Source organism: Ranitomeya imitator, chromosome 6 (genome assembly GCF_032444005.1).
Source record: "Ranitomeya imitator isolate aRanImi1 chromosome 6, aRanImi1.pri, whole genome shotgun sequence".
NCBI lineage: Eukaryota > Metazoa > Chordata > Amphibia > Anura > Dendrobatidae > Ranitomeya > Ranitomeya imitator.
The window spans coordinates 537,405,287-537,426,659 of NC_091287.1; the positions used below are offsets into that span (position 1 = coordinate 537,405,287).

Consider the following 21,373-nt stretch of genomic DNA (forward strand, 5'->3'; position numbering starts at 1 on the left):
TTGTGTTTTTATTTTATTTTTTCCAGATTTATTTTTTTTTCTTCCTCCTACATGCAATGGTTATAAAGCATATTTTCACCAATCACTTCCTTTTCATCCCATAATTTTCCTTTTTAATTTTACTCAAACCTTTCAGATTTCCCCTGAGCCGTGAAGCTCTCCAGCTCGAAAAGCACGACCCAGTCGGCACAGTGGAAATCAGATGGTGCACGTCTTAATACATATTAAAATATTCAGAGCCACTGATCTTCCCCGCATGTTATTCCTTTCAGGTGATTAATTTCCACCTGCAGTCATGAATCACAATCTCCGCAGATCATCTTGTGTTATTCAAATGGATAATCTGCTCAAAAGCTACATGGTCTAATGAACTTGATCATAGCACAAAGCGGTGAGCGCCAACATGGATATCGTGCTATTATCCTGGCTGCCACAAGTGCTGCTGGAAAAGGATTGGTATATAGAACAACACAACAGCAGGGTGATAGGGTTCATGCTGCTCTGAAGCTTGCGGGAGGGAAGCATAGTTCCACTCCTACTATGGGTCATTGGCCAAACCGATCAAAAATCAAAGTGATACACACCGGCTGCACCATTCTCTTCTCTCAGCCAGTTATTAATGGGGTTTCCTATATTAAGTTTTCATTAGGAGTCTTCTCAAGTGTCCAATGTTGCCCTGCTTGAAGACAGCAAAGCATGGGAGGGATTGGGGGGTTAATGCTAATCTCGGGGATTATCCAATTTATATATAAAATATTTTTTTATTTTCAGGCTGGGGGTGCCAATATCCATGGCCCCTTAACCAGCCTGAGAATACCAGCCCCCATCTGTCTGCTTTAGCTTGGCTTGTTGTCAAAAATGGGGAGGGGGCCCCACACTGTTTTTTTATTTTTTATTTTTTTATTTCTTATTTAAATTTTAAAAATTGCAGTGTGGACCCCTCTATTCTTGATAACTAGCCTTGCTAACACTGACCGCTGAAGGTTGCAGCCCCCAGCTGTCGGTTTTGCCTGGCTGGTTATCAAAAAATAGAGTGGAACCCACAGAATTTTTTCTTATTTATTTAGAGTGTAGGTGTCTGTTGATGAGTACTCCCATCAGCAGCCGCCTGTTCTCCCTGTTATTAGCGGCAGCAGGCGTGGGCTGATGGGAACAGTAGTCCCAACTATTGGCGCCAGTGACCAGTGGTAAACGTTTTACCTCCGATCACAGCTGTGGGCTCACGCTGTCATTTGACAGCGTGGGAACTGTGGCTGGCAGGGAGAGCCTGAGGTTTGGGCTCTCCCCACACGTGAAGGGAGAGCCTGAGGGTCGGGCCATCCCCCTACGTGGATTGCGAGCCTGAGGGTCTGGGTACCCCCCCACCTATACATAGAAAGAACTCATTAGTAGAGTTCAGCAGAAAGATTTGCACAGTCCTGATCTGCAAGCGTTTTCTATAAATGGATGGGTAATCAGGATTTACAGACTCTTGATGAATGATAGGGGTAAACAGGATTCCTGGACTTTCTCTGGGTCGATGGGACAAATTGTGCTCTCTCTATGTGTGGGACGGGTAATCTGGACTCTCAGGCTCTCTGTGGGTGGGGAATCGGGACTCACAGGCTCTCTCCATGTGTGGGAGGGGGAAGCTGGACTCGCAGACGCTTTTTGTGTGTATGTGGGTTTCTCTCTGTGTATGTGTGAAGTAGGACTGGCTCACTTTCTTAGCAGTTATGGAAATATTAAAACACAATCCTAGAAAACTACATCCCCAAGTTCACTCTTAATATTTTACGCCTCTCTAAAATTAGGATCTAGCAGAGGCACTTTAAGAGTCAAAATGTTTGCAAGTAATTTTATTTCTGCACCCCATATTTTTTGGAGAATGGAGGTGACTTTAAGTGTACATTACTCTTGGCATTATGATCTAGTGACTTTGTCCAATGTCCTATCTCTAGGGCCAGGCTGTTACTCTGTCTGCATCGGCTGATGGATGTAATTACGATATATACTTGTGTGAATAAAGCCCGACTCTGTCACAGGGTTACTGTGAAAATTTGCTCGGTTAGCCATTCCCTTCCCCTTTATAATCTGGGCTTTTATGCTAACCCTTGTCAGAGCCAGCTTTATTGCTACATGGCTAACAGTGGGAGAGGAGTTTGTGTGAGAATGAGAGTTGGAGGACTTATTATTGACCTTTGCTTGGTTTGTATTCATGGCAATTCCCTTCCCTCCTTTAACTTTGGTTTATTCCCCTATCTTCACACCCCGGTGCATTCCTCTGTTATATGTGAGTGAATATTTTGTATGTCTGGAGTTTTCTGTTAACCCTTGTTTATGTTGCCTTTTTTGTCGGGTTGGTGTACTACAGTGCACAGTAGTACTCCTTCTCCGGTGGGGAGAGAGAACAGACGGAGGGCTAACTTAGGGAATAAGGCAAGGGTGGAGGCCCCGGCATCTTCACCTTCAGAAGTATCCCCGGCAGTATTGAGCACTAGGGCGCCCCCTAGTGTTAGGGATAGGGAAGGAGCCCCTAGTCCCGTGTCACCTGACAGCTGTGTCGTGACAGACTCCTTCCCAACTAAGGACATACGAGTGCATTCCCCATTGGGTGTGGGTGAATGAATGGACCAAATGATCGTAGGGTTAAGTCACATAAGGGGACAAAAAAATAGTGTAATAATATTTTTAAATATCAAACAATATAAAAGTTGAATCTTCTCCCAGTTCAATAATAAAGGATTTAAAAAGTTAATTTATTGGGCATTGCCGTGATTGTAAAAAAAAAAAAAAGTCCAATCTGTGAGAATAAGAAAATGTAGTAAAAAAATATTAACATGTCATTGAAAAAAAAAAACCCATAGAAAATCTTTCCCCATTGTGGGCCCCTAAAAGTCTTAATGTTAAAGAAAACAAAAATGAGAATAGTTTAAATGAATTCTATGTGCAGAACCTTGGAGAGCGGAGGTTATTTAAGGATTTTGTAGCCGCCGTGAATTATTTGTTGATGTAAACTTACCCCGCTTCTCCGCTCTCGCTGCTCTGCTAAATAATAAATCACCATTAACGATGCACCTTAATGAGTTTAAGAATGTAAATTCAGAGGAGGGGGAATAATATCACTTCAGTAAGCGAAGCCCAAGACTCAACCTTCCGGGCTCAAAACCTATTTGATTTCCAAATTCTTGTTTTTCTCCTTTGCGGAATAATCTTAAAACCTGCAGACATTTCTAGGGCACATTCGCTGCTTCTTTTGACAGAAATTGGCAGATACTTTTGTGAAGCCGCAGAAGAACGAGAAGTGGAATCGAAATGCGTTCCTGATCCAGCTCACCCCCTGCACCTGTCCTCTGCTGGGCTATACACCAGCTTCAAAGGGGGCACAGAGTTACCGAAAAAAATAAAACATTTAACCAGTCCTCCACAGTTCTGGCAATGCTTGTCTGCATAAATTACAGCTCACTGCTCTGCCGGTACGTAACTTCGGTGGAATATTGATTTATTCTTCCATCTTGCAAGATTTGAGTGTTCAGGTTACTAAACCACCATCTAGTGTCCACTTTGGTGCCATTTATTCCGTCTCCTGGACTTCCCCCTAAAAATGGAATTAAGAATCGAGAATTTGCATTTACCCCAAAATGGTAACCATAAAAACTACACTTTACCTAAGAAAGAAAACAAGAACAAAGAGCTCGTACGGCTCCATCAAATAAAAAACAAACAAAACTTCTATTACAAAAATTAAGAATATTGGCCTCTGTTGGAAGGGGTTAAAAGGGAACTGCACTTTCAACAAACTTTGCAGAAATCAGTCATATAGGCAAATATATAAGAAAGCTTTTAATAAAAAATCTGCTTTTTTTTTTTTCAATTTGAGACCTTTCTTTCCCTGCCTCCTGAAACAATTATACACTCTTGCTCAATCAAGACAGATTTCCAGCTCACTCTATAGTGCTCTTACATGGCCCATTTTACTCTATGGAGAGAGGAGGAGTGCAGAGATGGGGAGTTGTTGCTGAGATTTTTAACCTCACTTCAGTGCTGGATTCACATATGGACCGCTCAGTATTGCTGTATAATGTCCTCCATACTGCTGCTGTTTCTCTCTGCAGACCAACTAAGCAATGAAGAGCAAGGATTCTTTATGTCTGTGTGTATTGTGAATGGAACACAGTAAAGGAAATATATGTATGTATGTTATGTATATACACACACAGTGGGGAAAATAAGGGTATGTGCACACGTAGAATCGTCCACTGCGGATTTTTCCTGCGGATTTACCGTGGATTTAGTACAGATTCCACCTGCGGTTTTCTATTATGGAGCAGGTGTAAAACCGCTGCGGATTCCGCACAAAGAATTGACATGCCGCGGAATATAAACCGCTGCGTTTCCGCGCGTTTTTTTCCCGCAGCATGGGAACAGCGTTATCGGTTTCCCATAGGTTTACATTGTACTGTAAACTCATGGGAAACTGCTGCGGATCCGCATGGTGTGCACAGAGCCTAAGTATATGATACACTGCCGATTTTGCAGGTTTTCCCACATACAAAGAATGGAGAGGTCTGTAATTTTTATAGTAGATACACTTCAACTGTAAGAGATAGAATCTAAAAATAAAAACCAGAAATTCACATTGTACGATTTGTAGTTAATTAATTTGCATTTTGTTGCATAAAATAAGTATTTCTTTTCTACCAACCAGCAAGAATTCTGGCTCTCACAGACCTGTTCGTTTTTCTTTCTCCTACTCTGCACTCATTACCTGTATTAAATGCACCTGTTTAAATTTGTTACCTGTATAAATGACACCTGTCCACACACTTAATCACACTCCAACCTCTCCACCATATACAAGACCAAAGAGCTGTCTAAGGACACCAGGACACAGATGTCTGTCCAGCCTCTGTTTGATTCCATTGAAGGAGAACTCACCATCTCTCCTGGCAGCCTGTTCCACTCATTGATGACCCTCACTGTCAAAAAGTTTTTTCTAACATCTAATCTGTATCTTCTCCTTTTCAGTTTCATTCCATTGCTTCTCCTGTTTCCATGTGCAAATGAGAATAATGATGATCCCTCTACACCAGGGGTGGGCAATTAATTTTGCCATGGGGCCGCATGAGAAATTGAGATGGTTTTAGAGGGCCGGACTAATATAATTAACTCATTTTTACCCAATACTGTAGTATACATATGCTATCTTTTCATAAACAGACAGATAGGGATGGCTCTGTTTTTGGAGTAAAGCAGCCATGTTTTCCTAATCTTGGACAACCCCTTTAAGACTGTGTATTAAAACAGCAAATCCACCCACTGTAACATAAAAGCACTATGGATTTTCCAGTTGGGGTCTGATCACTGCTTAAAAAAGGGAAACCTACCCCCAGTGACTGGAGAACCAGATAAAATGCTTAAAGGGGCCCGTCAGCGCATCTTTACAGCTGGCAGTAGGAATATTGCTGTGGAGGAGCTTTTTGTCCCCAATAACAATACACCTTTTGTATAGCAATCCAACGGACCAATATTGAGAAATCTAGTATAGACGTCACATGCAAATCGGGCTGGACGTGCACTGGGGGCGTGTCACTACAGCAGTATTGTCTTCCAAGTGCATTGACACTCCCACAGTGCACTTTTTGCATGATTTGCATATGGTTTCTATGCAAGATTTCTCAAGATTAGCACATTGGATCATTACAAATAAGGTCTCATTTTTTTTTTTATGGGGGGGACAAGCACTAACACATTTACACCACTGCTTCCATTTTTTAAAGAAAAAACATCTAGGAAGTTCCCTTTTAAAGGTGTTGGCCCGTGAAGAGCAATTATGACCCCTCTACAGGAAAAGAGCTGTCTGTCTGATCACAGGAGGGATCGACTGCTCACAAGATCCTGCGCCCAAGTGGTGGACACAGATGTGCAATGGCTATGGGGCTGACGGGAGCGCCAAGTGCTGGGGTATCTGTAACAGCCCCATAGTGTCCTGGGGGACCACCCAAACACTGAAATGGGTCTCCGCACCCCCCGAGATCACACACGCAGCACTAGATGTACAGAGTTTGTATCTGTTATATAGAACACACAATGCATGATACAAAGCAGGAACTTTCTATACAGGTGCACAGGCATGGAGCCCTCCTATCCCCCCACACAGAGACAGCAACTGCCCCCCAGTCACCCCTGCTGGCAGGCTGCCCCGAGCCTTGCATGCACCCCTCCTCTCCCATCTGCAGCCCCCATGACCTGCCCAGGACTCCCCTCTTCTGCAGATCTTACTTGCTCTTGTGCAGACTCGACATGTTGACTTCCGTTGGCTTCAGGGATGCGGGGGAGGGCAGAAGACAGAGCAGGAAACAGGAACCTGACGGCGCTGCTGCTGCATCCACCTGCACAGGGGAACATGGCTCCTCATCACCCTCAGCTCTGCTCACACAGCACAGGGGAACATGGCTCCTCCTCACCCTCAGCTCTGCAAGCGCAGTTCCGACAGCGTGTGGATGAGCTCGGGGCCTTCACTCCAGCCGCCAGCGGTCCTCCTCAGAAGCGGCTGGCCGAGCGGTGTCGGGGGCGGCTGTCAGAAGTGACAGCTAGCTGGCGGGCCTTTTAAAATCATCAGGAGGGCCGGATGCGGCCCGCGGGCTGCATCTTGCCCAGGACTGCTCTACACTGTGACAGCCCTTCAGATATTTTTAGACATCTATTAGGTCTCCTCTTAGCCTTCTTTTTACAAGCTAGACTTTCCCAGACCCTTTAACCATTAGGACATACTTTGTAGTCCTCTCGCCATCCTGGTAGCTCTTCTCTGAACTTTGTCCAGTTGTACAATATCTTTTGTAAAGTCTGGGGCCCAGAACTGGACACAGTATTCCATATGAGGCCTGACCAAGGAGGAGTAGAGAGGAATAATTGCTTCACGTGATCTAGACTCTTTGCTTCTCTTAATACATCTTATAACTGAGTTTGCTTTTTGCTGCTGCATCACACTGTTGACTCATGTGCAGTCTGCAATCTAACATACCCAAGTCTTTTTCACCCGTTCTGTTGTTCTGTAAGTTTTATTTCATGCAATAAAATGCAAATTAATTACCGTATGTAAAAATCATACAATGTAATTTTCCAGATTTTTTGTTTAGACTCTGTCTCTCACAGTTGAAGTGTACCTACCATAAAAATTACAGACCTCTCCATTCTTTGTAGATGGGAAAACTTGCAAAATCAGTAGTGTATGAAATACTTATTTTCCCCTATGTATGTTACTTTAGAGGAGATTGTAAATGAGAACTACTTCTACCTTTGTACATTAAACATACCCGTGAAACACTGATTGCACATACGCCTGCTACCTACATGAACACAGATGGATTTTAAGTCCTTGCAAGAGAGAATTTCTCCTTTCATGTAACTCGTATATTCTAGAGATGTGTAAATTACTCTTGACTTTGGAACCCTCATCTCTGTCCATAAAGGTCCATGAATGGAGATCTCCAGCGATCCACTGAAAATGAAGTGGCCATGAGTGCTTTTCATATTGCAGGTGTGAGATGTAGGCTTTTCAGACCTAACATTGAGCCCGTACATAACAAGCAAGAGCAGAACGTGTCTTTTGAAGTCTACAGAAGTGCTGTCAACATTCACTTACTACAGAGGCAGATGATGTATTCTTCAACATCATCATTCACCGTAACAGATGCTAAAATGCTTGTGTGTTACCAGTATCTGAAAGGGGCCTATATACACTGATCAAAAGTATTGGCCAAGATATGACTGTGCTCTGATCGATATTCACCACCTTAATCTATTTTTTTTATTTTTTTCTCTTAGGTCTCTGTTGTTGTTGCGGAGCTTTACGGCCTCGTTACAAGCGCCTGGTGGATAATATCTTCCCGGAAGATCCTAGAGTAAGTATTTAGATATTTGGCTTTAAAACTTTTAGTATTTTCTCTAGTCACCTTCCACGACAGTCACCTTGGAGGATGTCCTAATGGGGGACAGGAAACACAAAGAGGTTAAGTAACCCTCCCCTTCCTGCTATCTCCAGTGTTTTTCCTGTCCCCCAGTGGGGCATGAAGAGGTTCCTGCAGGTGCTATCATGGCCGGTGAACGCAGCACCTGGATTCTCTCCCCGCCGGGCAGCCGAGGTCGGGTGGTGATCCTCTCCTCCTCCACGCGGCTGCGCCCGTCTCCATCTTTGAGGTTGGACTCGGGCCCTCCTTCCTTTTATGTTTTGTACTATAATTAGGTTTAAGTGAACTTTAATTTACAGGTAGAAATAATATAGCTAGTATAAAATGTTCTTATGTAAAGACTATAACTATATAATACTGCCTCTTATCTACAAGGATTTAATTAATATAATACTATTCCATGTACAATACTGCCCTAATACTGCTCCTATGTACAAGAATATGACTATTATAATACTGCTCCTATGTACAAGTATATAACTACTATAATACTGCCCCTATGTACAAGAATATAACTACTATAATACTGCCCCTATGTACAAGAATATAACTACTATAATACTGCCCCTATGTACATGAATATAACTACTATAATACTGCCCCTATGTACAGGAATATAACTACTATAATACTGCCCCTATATACATGAATATAACAACTACTATAATACTGCCCCATGTACAAGAATATAACTACTATAATACCCTATGTACAAGACTATAACTACTATAATACTGCTCCTATGTACAAGAATATAACTACTATAATACTGCTCTTATGTACAAGAATATAACTACTATAATACTGCTCCTATGTACAAGAATATAACTACTATAATACTGCCCCATGTACAAGAATATAACTACTATAATACTGCCCCTATGTACAAGAGTATAACTACTATAATACTACCCCTATGTACAAGAATATAACTACTATAATACTGCTCCTATGTACAAGAATATAACTACTATAATACTGCTCCTATGTACAAGAATATAACTACTATAATACTGCACCCATGTACAAGAATATAACTACTATAATACTGCTCCTATGTACAAGAATATAACTACTATAATACTGCACCCATGTACAAGAATATAACTACTATAATACTGCTCCTATGTACAAGAATATAACTACTATAATACTGCCCCTATGTACATGAATATAACTACTATAATACTGCCCCTATGTACATGAATAGAACTACTATAATACTGCCCCTATGTACAGGAATATAACTACTATAATACTGCCCCTATATACATGAATATAACTACTATAATACTGCCCCATGTACAAGAATATAACTACTATAATACTGCCCTTATGTACAGGAATATAACTACTATAAAACTGCCCATATGTACAAGACTATAACTACTATAATACTGCTCCTATGTACAAGAATATAACTACTATAATACTGCTCCTATGTACAAGAATATAACTACTATAATACTGCTCCTATGTACATGAATATAACTACTATAATACTGCTCCTATGTACAAGAATATAACTACTATAATACTGCCCCATGTACAAGAATATAACTACTATAATACTGCCCTTATGTACAGGAATATAACTACTATAAAACTGCCCATATGTACAAGACTATAACTACTATAATACTGCTCCTATGTACAAGAATATAACTACTATAATACTGCCCCATGTACAAGAATATAACTGCTATAATACTGCTCCTATGTACAAGAATATAACTACTATAATACTGCTCCTATGTACAAGAATATAACTACTATAATACTGCTCCTATGTACAAGAATATAACTACTATAATACTGCCCCTATGTACAAGAATATAACTACTATAATATTGCTCCTATGTACAAGAATATAACTACTATAATACTGCTCCTATGTACAAGAATATAACTACTATAATACTGCCCCTATGTACAGGAATATAACTACTATAATACTGCCCCTATATACATGAATATAACTACTATAATACTGCCCCTATGTACAAAAATATAACTACTATAACTGCTGTAATACTGCTTCCTTGATCTCCAGATCAGTCTGCTGTTGCTTTCTGAACATCTCTATATATACGTTGATTTTGTGTCTTTTCTGCTATTGTTTTTCTAGCATGGACTTGTTAAGGCAGACATGGAAAAACTCACATTTTATGCCGTGTCGGCCCCTGAAAAGCTGGACCGGATTGGTGCTTACCTGGCGGAGAGACTCAGCAGAGATGTTGTCAGACACCGTTACGGGTGAGTGAAGCTCATTTGTGTTCAGTGAGTTTTTTTCATTATGGAAACAATGTCTTCTGTCACTCAGCCTGAAAGCTCGGTAACACTAGACAGTAATGGATGACAAAAAGGCCTTGTCCAGTGCTCCAATCCATGTTTGAATCTTGGGGCTGTGGGGCATTATTTATTTGTATGCTGTATTGGGAGATGTCCTTAGTAGTGGTCTGTGATAAGATTTGGGCCGGGTTGACATCACATCATGAATCCGTATGAAGCTTCCACCTGAATCCTTGAGCATGGGATTCTGGTTCTCCCGGTGGAGCTGAGGCCTTGGTTTGTATCGCTCAAGTCAAATGTATGAAACTTTGGGTTTTACCAAGATTGAAAGTTGTCCACTTTCCGTACTGGATGTTGAATGCGAAAGTCCATTCAGATCACAAGACCAGGCTCCGTTTCATTCATTTTTGTGTGTTTGGGTCCGTCATCAGGAGCAGTACCACAGTAACTATCCTTTTGCTGTCTTCCTCTTTTCCTAGGAATGTGTTTATTGCCATGGAGGCGTTAGACCAGCTTCTTATGGCCTGCCACTCTCAGAGCATCAAACCCTTTGTTGAGAGCTTTCTGCACATGGTAGCAAAGCTTCTGGAGTCTGGAGAACCTAAGCTGCAAGTGTATGGAACAAATTCTGTGAGTATTTGTGTATTAAAAGCAACCGGATCAAAGACTTATTCTCATCTCTCTGAAACACTATGGCTTTTCAAGAGAACATACGTACGTTAAGAAGTTTCAGGAACGAGGAGACTGAGATGAACAATTAGCGGGACCTTTTACCCCACAGGCTTCTCCCTGCCGCCCCTCATCTATTCTCCCTATTAAAACAAGCAATTGAGCAGGAGGAGGCAGGGTAAGGCTGGCAGGGACTTGCCCCTGGGTGGATTCTTTCTTTTCAGTCTACCTGTTTCAGGTCTGTTTAATCACTTAGGTGGGTCCCCACAGTGTCCTCCCAGTTCCACTTAACTACATTTATCCCTATACAAACAGCAAGAGAACAGTCAGTCAAGCAGAGGCGGGCAAGGGGAAGCTGGTGGGGACTGGCCCCGGTGATTATTCTTCTCAGTCTACTTGTTTCAGGTCTGTTTAATCACCTAGGTGGTTCCCCACAATTACTGAGGAGGGTTCCCGCAGGCTTCTCCCTGCTCCACTCCTTTATTCTCCTAATGCTAACATAGGAAGAGAACTGTAGATCTAGCAGAGCCAGGTACGTGGAAGCTGGTGGGAAATGGCCTTTTCAGTCATCTTGTCTTCTGCCTGTTTAATCTGTTAGGAGGGTCCCCACAGGCTTCTCCCTGCTTCAGTCAAATGCACTCCTTAATATTGAAATTGCAACACCGAAAAGTCAGTTATGGAATGATGGAAATCACAGGATGGGGACATGTTTCTGATCTGCAAATGATGAAAAAATGGAAGCAAAACTTTTAAAACATCTGAATTTATTCAGTCTGAAGTGTGAGCCACGTGCAGAAGTCCCTTCACTTCCAGCCTCGACTGCTATCAGTAAGGTTATTAATGGACATCTGAGGAAGGATCTACCACTGAATGCATTTGAGAAAATCATCAAAATCCACTGCTGGCAGCTCCTGTGAAATGACTGACTAATGAGGTCTCAGATGTTCTCCATGGGCGACAAGTCTGGAGACGCTGCAGCCATGATAACACGTTCAGGACTCAGAGGCTGCTCACAGTAGTATGAGCAACATACCTTTTTTTTTTTTCATAATTTCGTTTTATTTTTTCCTTCCATGACATGCTCGTAATGGTAAAAAAACAAACAAACACCTACACATACATGGCCTTAATAATCCAGAGAATTAAACAGGTTATGTGATGTGAAGCATGAACAGAAAAAAAAAATATATAAACAAGAAAAAAAATGCATAGAGACCTATATTTCTGCAGGGAAGCTGTTTACAAATAGTAGGAAATTTGCTTTACAAATGGTATAAAACATGGCGTTTTCCAGTGAGATGCACAGATTTAGAATAGGCATGTGTGGCTCTACAGCTGGAAAGATTTCAGATTTTTTTTTTTCCTTTCTTTTTTTTTCACCCTTTTTTTTTCCTCTTCTGGTAAATTGGTGCGCTTCACTGTCAAAAATCTCCAGCGGAGAACTCGCTCTTTATTTAGACTCCTATATTGCTATCAGTAAAATATTCATAAAATACTCATCTTGCAAAAAAGTAGGTCAAGAATGTTGTCCTCTTGGCAAGCACAGCGGTATTTGATGTTATCTCTTTAATCGTTCCATGAGCTATTTTTAAGCCCCTATTTCTGGATTTAAGACGCTGGATTGAGGCACCGAAAGAAATTGTTCGTTTTATCGGTTGGTATCTTGTGGAGCAAATAAGCGCAGAATATTATTCATTTCCCCGATAAAAAAAGAAAAAAAGAAAATGAAGCCAAAATTCATTGTGTTTATTCTGCAGGGGTTGCATGTAATAATATTTTTACCACTGGTTATTTCCATATGAGGTAGATATTTTATGAGACTGAGATGTGTTTTTTTTTTTTTTTTGCTAGAATGGCTGCATTTACAGCTTTACCAACACTGCTATGCTATAAATCGTGTTGGATTAAAGAAAAAAAAAAAGGAAAAAAATCCACAAAATGATGTACTCTTCATTTTGCTTTCATTGACATGTTCCTACCATTGATTATTGCAATTTAAATGAGAGAGAGAAGGTACAACAGTATCATAGGTGACTTACCCTATCGGTGACCTCATTACAAGAAAAGATGGGAAGGCAGCACTATCTGTGCCCAGAGCACTTACAGGAATTAACAAGGACACAGCACTACCTGTGCTTGCCTGACTTACAGGAGAAACACTGATGCCTTGCTTGTTTGTGCCTGCAACATTTACAGGAAAAGTGAAGAAGACCGCACTATATGTGCCATCATCTGCAGCACATAATTTACGGAAAGAGACAAGGAGGTTGCACTATTTGTACTGTTACCATATTTAGTGATAGACAGTGCTATGCGTCACTTCTAGAAGGAGACAGTGAGGCAGCAGTATCTGCCATCTTCATTTACAGGAAGAGTGCGGTTTCCTGATCTATCTGTGCCATCATAGTTTACAGGAAGAAAAGAGGAGGAAGCACTAACTCTGCTGTTATCCCATTTAGTTTGAAACAGAGAGACTATATGGTCCATCATCATCATTTACAGGTGAAGACCGGGAGGTAGCGCTATCTGTCTTCACTATTTACAGGAAGATACTAGGATACGGCACTATCTATGCCTTCATAACTTACAGGAAGAGACAAGGAAAAAGCTTTTTCCACAATTTGTTGGAAAAGACAGTGAGACCGCATTCTCGGTGTCATGAACTACAGTATTAGACAGGGAGAGGAACTGTCCGTACCATCATCATTTCTCGGAGCGATAAGGAGGCAGCAATATCTGTGCCTGTATCATTTACAGAGAAGGTCAAAGACGGTACAATGAATGGGGAGGAAGTATCATCTGTGTCTACATTATTAATAAGCACAGACAGGGATGTAGGACTATCTGTGTATACATTACTTATAGCAGACTGTCTATACTCGTATAAAATCTACAGAAAGACATACAGGGAGAGAGGGAGTTAGTACTATCTGTGCTTAGTAAGAGGATGGTCACTTTGCTGGCATGTTGCTGTGTAGTGACCTGACACATTGTTTTTTCCATTTATAAACAAAGATGGCAGCTTCAAGCATGAACAGGTGGAGTGTAATATAGGAGAAACATGTTTCCTGGACTTTATGTATTTCTTACTATTGTTTTCTTATTACAGTTTGTGAAGTTTGCAAACATAGAAGAGGACACTCCATCCTACCACAGACGATATGATTTCTTCGTTTCCAGATTCAGCGCCATGTGTCATTCATGTCACAGCGATCCCGAAGTGCGAACTGAGTAAGTAGGGAAAGTCACATGTCAAGTGCTCGGCCAGGCTGCCCTGCTCTCGGCGGGTGGTCAGGAGGATCTGTACTAACTCCACTTGGAGGGTTGGCTGGGCTGTGCTGCGCTTGGAGCGTCGGCCGGGCTGCACTGCTCTTCGATGGTCGGCCGGCCTGAGTTGCGCTTGGAGGGATGCCCGGGCTGAGTTGCTCTTGGAGTGTCGGCCTGGCTGAAATGCGCTTGGAGCTTGGAAGGTCAGCTGAGCTGTGCTTAGAGCTTGGAGGGTCGGCCGGGCTGAGCTGCACTTGGAGGGTCGGCCGGGCTGAGCTGCGCTTGGAGGGTCGGCCGGGCTGAGCTGCGCTTGGAGGGTCGGCTGGGCTGAGCTGCGCTTGGAAGGTCGGCCGGCCTGGGCTGCGCTTAGTGCTTGGAAGGTCGGCTGAGTTGCACTTGGAGCTTGGAAGGTTGACCGAGCTGAGCTGCGCCTGGAGCTTGGAAGGCCGGCTAAGCTGCACTTGGAGCTTGGAAGGTCGGTTGAGTTGCGCTTAGAGCTTGGAAGGTCGGCCAGACTGAGCTGCGCTTGGAGCTTTGAAGACCGGTCGGGCTGAGCTGCGCTTGGAGCTTTGAAGACCGGTCGGGCTGAGCTGCGCTTGGAGGGTCAGCTGGGCTGAGCTGCACTTAGAGCTTTGAAGGTCGGCTGGTCTGAGTTGCGCTTGGAGGGTCGGCCGGGCTGTGCTGCGCTTGGAGCTTGGAAGGTCAGCCGGACTGAGTTGCGCTTGGAGCTTGGAAGGTTGGCCGGACTGAGTTGCGCTTGGAGCTTGGAAGGTCGGCCGGACTGAGTTGCGCTTGGAGCTTGGAAGGTCAGCCGGACTGAGTTGCGCTTGGAGCTTGGAAGGTTGGCTGAGTTGCGCTTGGAGCTTGGAAGGTCGGCTGAGCTGCTCTTGGAGCTTGGAAGGTCGGCTGAGCTGCTCTTGGAGCTTGGAAGGTCGGCTGAGCTGCTCTTGGAGCTTGGAAGGTCGGCTGAGCTGCTCTTGGAGCTTGGAAGGTCGGCTGAGCTGCTCTTGGAGCTTGGAAGGCTGGCTGAGCTGCTCTTGGAGCTTGGAAAGTCAGTCGGACTGGGCTGCGCTTGGAGCTTGGAAGGTCGGCCGTACTGAGCTGCGCTTGGAGGGTCGGACTGGCTGATTTGCGCTTGGAGCTTGGAGGGTTGGCCCGGCTGAGCTGCGCTTGGAGAGTCCGGCTGGGCTGGGCTGAGCTGCACTCGGCGGGGCGGCCGGGCTGAGCTGGTATTGTAATTTGTATCCATTATCTCGTCATATTCTTTCTTTTTTCTGCTTTTACTACCTCCAGAATAAGGATTGCTGGGATCCGAGGTATCCAGGGTGTTGTCCGTAAAACTGTAAATGATGAACTTCGAGCCACGATCTGGGAGCCCCAGCACATGGATAAAATAGTCCCATCTCTGCTGTTTAACATGCAGAAGATAGAAGATAGTGAGAGGTAAGTGAACCTGTTGAAATGTTTGCCTGTACAGAGATTTGGGACCTTGTCGCCTGTGTCTCTACCTTGGAGCAGCTTTTGTGTATTTGGGGTTTACGCTATTAGCATTTCAATGATGTTGCTTTAATTCCCGTTAGCACTACCCGGGCAGCTGAGAGCCAAGGTGTAAGGCTGGTTTCACATTTGCGTTTTTTGCCGCTGCGTTTTAGTGCAAAAAAAACACATGCTTTTTTTCCCCTTTACTTAAAGGGAACCTGTCACCCCGAAAATCCGGGGTGAGGTAAGCCCACCGGCATCAGGGGCTTATCTACAGCATTCTGTAATGCTGTAGATAAGCCCCCGATGTAACCTGAAAAGGGAGAAAAAGACGTTAGATTATACTCACCCAGGGGCGGTCCCGCTGCTGGTCAGGTCGGATGGGTGTCTCCGGTCCGCTGCGGTGCCTCCTATCTTCTTTCCATGACGTCCTCTTCTGATCTTCAGCCACGGCTCCGGCGCAGGCGTACTTTGCTCTGCCCTCTTGAGGGCAGAGGATAGTACTGCAGTGCGCAGGCGCCGGAAAGGTCAGAGGCCCGGCGCCTGCGCACTGCAGTACTTTGTCTGCCCTCAACAGGGCAGAGCAAAGTACGCCTGCGCCGGAGCCGTGGCCACTGGTGTGGCGACACGCGTAGGGTCTCTGCTCCTCCTGTTGATACCCCCCTTGGCTATGTACAGAGCTTGAACAGCTCCTGGGTTTGCATACTGGTTTCTTGTTATTGGTGATCTGAATCCTCACTCCTCAGCAGATCTTTTTATTTCCCTTACTATGGGAGCTTTTGCAATTTAATGGCACAGGTTATATACCACGTTAGACTAGACCAGTGGAAGCGCTACACAACTAACTCTGCATTATATACAACTCTATACCTTAATGGAGTAGACCTACATGCTATATGTGTGGTTTGGGATCAATCTGATTCACTGTGTATGCTTTATTAAGCTTTTGTCTATGTCTTATGTTATTGCAAAAAGGTTAATTTTTTTTTTTTTTTTTTGCATATCTGCTTATTTGTGTTACATAGGTAATCCTGCTGGTGTGAGGTATTCATAGACTGGTGCATTATATATCATGGTCACAACTATACTTCTTAGGTTGTGTTGCTTTACCCTATATTCCAATAGTGCTGTTCATGCAGACATCTTACACTGTACTATATATTATTATTAGCCATTACAGTGTGTTTGGGGAGGGATCGCATCTAGGAGGAGGGTTCTATTATGGGCCATTTGTTCATGTTTCTAGGTCCTATGTGTGACCAATTTTAAAAGCTTTTAATTGTGTGCTTCATGTGGTTGTTTCCTATGTCCATGAGTGTTATTCTAATAAAATTTGTAATTTTCATATTTAATCCATTGCCTTGGGTGATCCCCTTTTATGGTCTATTTCTTGTGTTGTTTTTTCATGACTTTTAGATGTGTCCTGCATTTCTGTCATTTCCAGCAAGTAAAATGACTTGTACTGACTTGATGCATTTTCCACCAGTCGCCTGGCTCCACCTGCCTCCCCGTCCGTCGTCAGTGACAAAGAGGAGAACCCCAGTGTCCTGGCCGAGAACTGCTTCAGGGAACTGCTGGGGAGAGCAGCCTACGGGAACATGAATAACGCCGTCCGACCAGTGTTTGCGTGAGTATGCTCTTGGGTTTCTACTGAGGTACAATAAAATTGGAAGTGGCTGGATGTCTGGTGAACCCCTTGTGATGGGAGAGGTAGTCACTCTGCTTTTCTACCCTGCGTGACCGGAAAACATACCCTCAGGCTGTGTGCACACGTTCAGGATTTTTCACGTTTTTCCCCAATAAAAACTCTTAAAAAAGCATACATATGCATCCCATCATTTATAATGCATTCCGCAATTTTTGTGCATATGTTGCGTTTTTTTTCCGCCAAAAAAACGCATCGCGGGGAAAAAAGGCAACATGTTCATTCATTTTGCGGATTTTTCGCGTTTTACCGCTATTTAATTGCATTGGGAAAGCTCCGGGAAAAAACGCGAAAAAAAAAACGCATGTGGATTTCCTGCAGAAAACGTCCGGTTTTGTTCAGGAAAATTCTGCAGAAAATCCTGACGTGTGCACATATCCTCAATCTGTCCTTCATTCTAGGCCACCCATCTATTACCTAGATCACAACAGAAGAGACCGTGGACCACCAGGGAAGCAAATCCTAACTTGTATACTTCCCAAAACCAACATAACTCATCTATTACCCTAGAGCAGAGGTTTTATCTACCAATGGCCATTTTGGATATTTATTACGTTATTCGTGGGCCAAATAAAAATGTCTACTTAAGAATTATCCTGCTATATTTGGTAAAACATTTAAATCAATTTACCCTAATGTGACGGCTGGAGCTGATACTCTTTGTTGCGGCTGTGATGGTAGGTGGCAAGCAACTCTGAGAAGTTTTGTAAATTAATCTGAACACAATATTACACTGCAGGTCTCCTCACAGTGGGAAATGTATCACTGCTTATGTTACATTTATAGAACTGCTTCATTGGGAGGTATTCTGTGTACATCACATAGGAGACACTGAGACTGCTGTGTACGTCACAATGATACACAGACTGCTGTATATATATCACAAAATATACAGAGACTGACTCCTATGTGATGTATACAGAGCAGTCTGTATATTTTGTGATGTATATACAGCAGTCTGTGTCTCCTGTGATGTATATACAGTGGTTTCAGTGCATCCTATGTGGTGTATATACTACAGATTAAATTACTCCTATGTGATGTATACAGAGCATTCAGTCTGTAGTATATACACCACATGGGATACATAGGAGACTACTGTATACACATCACAGGAGACACACTACTGTATATACATCACATAGGAGAAACTGAGTGGTGAATACATCACATAGGAGACAGACTACTGTATATACATCACATAGGTCAAACTGAGACTGCTTTGTACATCACAGGGCAGACTCGTAGACTGTGTGTATACATCACATAGGATACATTGAGAGTGGTGAATACATCACATAGGAGACAGAGACTACTCTATATACATCACATAGGACAAACTGAGACTGCTGTGTACATCACATAGCAGACTCGTAGACTTGTGTATATACATCACATAGGATACATTGAGAGTGGTGAATACATCACATAGGAGACAGAGACTACTGTATATACATCACATAGGACAAACTGAGACTGCTGTGTACATCACATAGCAGACTCGTAGACTGTATATACATCACATAGGATACATTGAGAGTGGTGAATACATCACATAGGAGATGCAGAGACTGCGTTATATACATCACCTAGACACAGGGACTGGTGAACACTTCACAAGGAGTGGGACGAGAGTGCAGAACGTGCTAACTCCACCCTCAAAGGACGTCCTGAATTCTGCTAATATAGAATAATAACGTCAGCTGCTACTCTCCCATCCAGAGGAGGCTTCTCGCTGCTTCTCTGTTTTCTGGGTATTGGCTGCAGATGTCCTATAACGTTGACAGCGCACGTCATTGCTGCAGCCAGTCACTGAGCGCCGCTGTTTGTAGGTCTACAGTGACAGATCTGTTGAGCTCACTCATTGCCTGCAGTGGTGATGTGCGCTATTGAGGTGACTTCCCCGCTACAGCCAAAATACAGAGACCGGAGCAGCAGCGGGGAGCTGGAGAGGGTGAGTACTATTCTACTTTGTTATACTACAGGAATTGTTGAGGTCCACTTTCAAAGTGTAAAGCCCCGTTTAACCTAACCCTGGAGGATACAAACCTTAACCATTACTGGACAACTCCTCCTGTCGGCACCGTGTCTTACTGCTGAAGGAATATTGAAAAGCTGATGAGCGGCTGCTGATTGGCTGCAGCGGTTATGAATCATTGACATCACTGGAAGTGCTTGGTTTCTTTTCATTTTTTTTGTTTTTACCTGCGTTTTTTCGTCAGTCCTATAAACAGTGGACTGAATGGAGGACCCATGACTCTGTTGTTGTGATTCCATTTTGTTCATTTTCTCTAGATCTGCCGCATCCACCTCTATAAGAACTTTCCCTTTAAGCTCTTGCCCTATTATTTTTATTTTATTTTTTTCAAGAAATTAAACTTCAGTTCAAGCTTTGGTCTTTTCAGGTTTCAGTTAGAGAGGACGGTGTATTGTCTGGTATTATACCGCGATGGTGCTTCACAGCGGGGGAAAAAAAGCCCACCCTGCACTCTGAGTACCGTGCCTTTTAATGAAGCAGTACTCTAATTACCTTCCCATTATTCCCTGCTCTTGTATTCCTGCCCTTACTGCCAATTAGCACATAATACCTCCTCTGATACCGCGTCTCGGTATTAGCCGGTGTGCTCCATGGTGGCGGGTTCAGGTAAGGGAGGCTCATTTCTTAGTTGGTAAAGTGTAGCTTAATGAATAATCCTGGCTTTGCAGAACAAGAGACGTCTCCGCCGCCGGCAGGAAAGCGTTTTATCAGGACACTTCAGATTTGCTTTGTTAGAAAGGGACAAACATGAACACGAGGAGGCTCTCGATACGTTCAGGTCTCATGACAAGTTTTTTGTTTGTTTTTTTTTCTTTTAATAAATGCCCATGTTATCCTAAACAAGAACAACCATTCGGCTTTCTGCGTTGTTTTTCCACTGTTACTCCTCCTGGGAATGTATGAATAAATCGACAACTGGATGATAACTTTTCTGTTTGTCAGTAGACTGATATTGGCAAATGCCCAACTTCCGTAAAGTCAAAAGGATTGTTATTTTACAGAAACACTGATTGTCCGGGATAACACTGGAGAGATAACACAGATCCCACCGCTGCCAACAGTTTGTCAGGGAGACGCAACCTCGCTGCATCCAATCGTCAGGACAGTCACACAATTGACTGACGAGTGATGGACGAGGCCACGGCTGCCTCCACTCCTAGGACGGTTATTGGGGAGCTCACAGTGAGCGTATAGTGAACCTTCCATTACTACGCATGGAAGATATCTATGTACCCCCATACGATACGATCACTGCCAGCTCCACAACAAGAAAATGATCTACTAGCTGCCACACCAATCATTTGTACAGACTGATCGAACACCGGTTACAGGTAGCGTATGGCTTTAGGGGTACGATTTGAAGCGCAAGGGGAACAGAGATACTACATTTTATATACCGGTATTTAGTCCAGAAAGGTAGACAGTGTTTATATAAAAAGAATAAATAAAAATATATATATATATATATATATATATATATATATATATATATATATATATATATAAATATATATATATATATATATATATATATATATAGCTATATATATATATAGCTATATATATGATATATATATATAGCTATATATATGATATATATATATATAGCTATATATATATAATTGCCTAAGGGTTTTTCCGTCTGTCTGTCCTGGAAATCCCACGTCTCTGATTGGTCGAGGCCGCCAGGCCTCGACCAATCAGGGACGGGCACAGCGACGATGATGTCATAAAGGACGTAGACATCCCGCGTCTCTGATTGGTCGAGGCCGCCAGGCCTCGACCAATCAGCAACGGGCACAGCGACGATGATGTCATAATGGTTGCCATGGCGACGATGATGTCATAAAGGTTGCTTCGACCAATCAGCGACAGGCACAGCGACGATGATGCCATAATGGTTGCCATGGCGACGATGATGTCATAAAGGTTGCCTCGACCAATCAGCGACGGTCAAAGTCTGCCGCGAATTCT

General features: G+C 43.1%; 1 protein-coding gene across 1 annotated transcript in view; it reads left to right on the top strand.

The window, feature by feature from the left end:
• Positions 1-21,373, top strand: part of EFR3A (EFR3 homolog A) — a 176,867-nt gene that overhangs the window by 61,738 nt on the left and 93,756 nt on the right. Inside the window, exons 3-8 of the mRNA XM_069731930.1 lie at positions 7,807-7,883; positions 10,078-10,205; positions 10,721-10,871; positions 14,020-14,141; positions 15,471-15,620; positions 17,143-17,283. Coding sequence (XP_069588031.1) covers positions 7,807-7,883; positions 10,078-10,205; positions 10,721-10,871; positions 14,020-14,141; positions 15,471-15,620; positions 17,143-17,283 — 769 coding nt within the window. The remainder of the gene's footprint in view (positions 1-7,806; positions 7,884-10,077; positions 10,206-10,720; positions 10,872-14,019; positions 14,142-15,470; positions 15,621-17,142; positions 17,284-21,373) is intronic.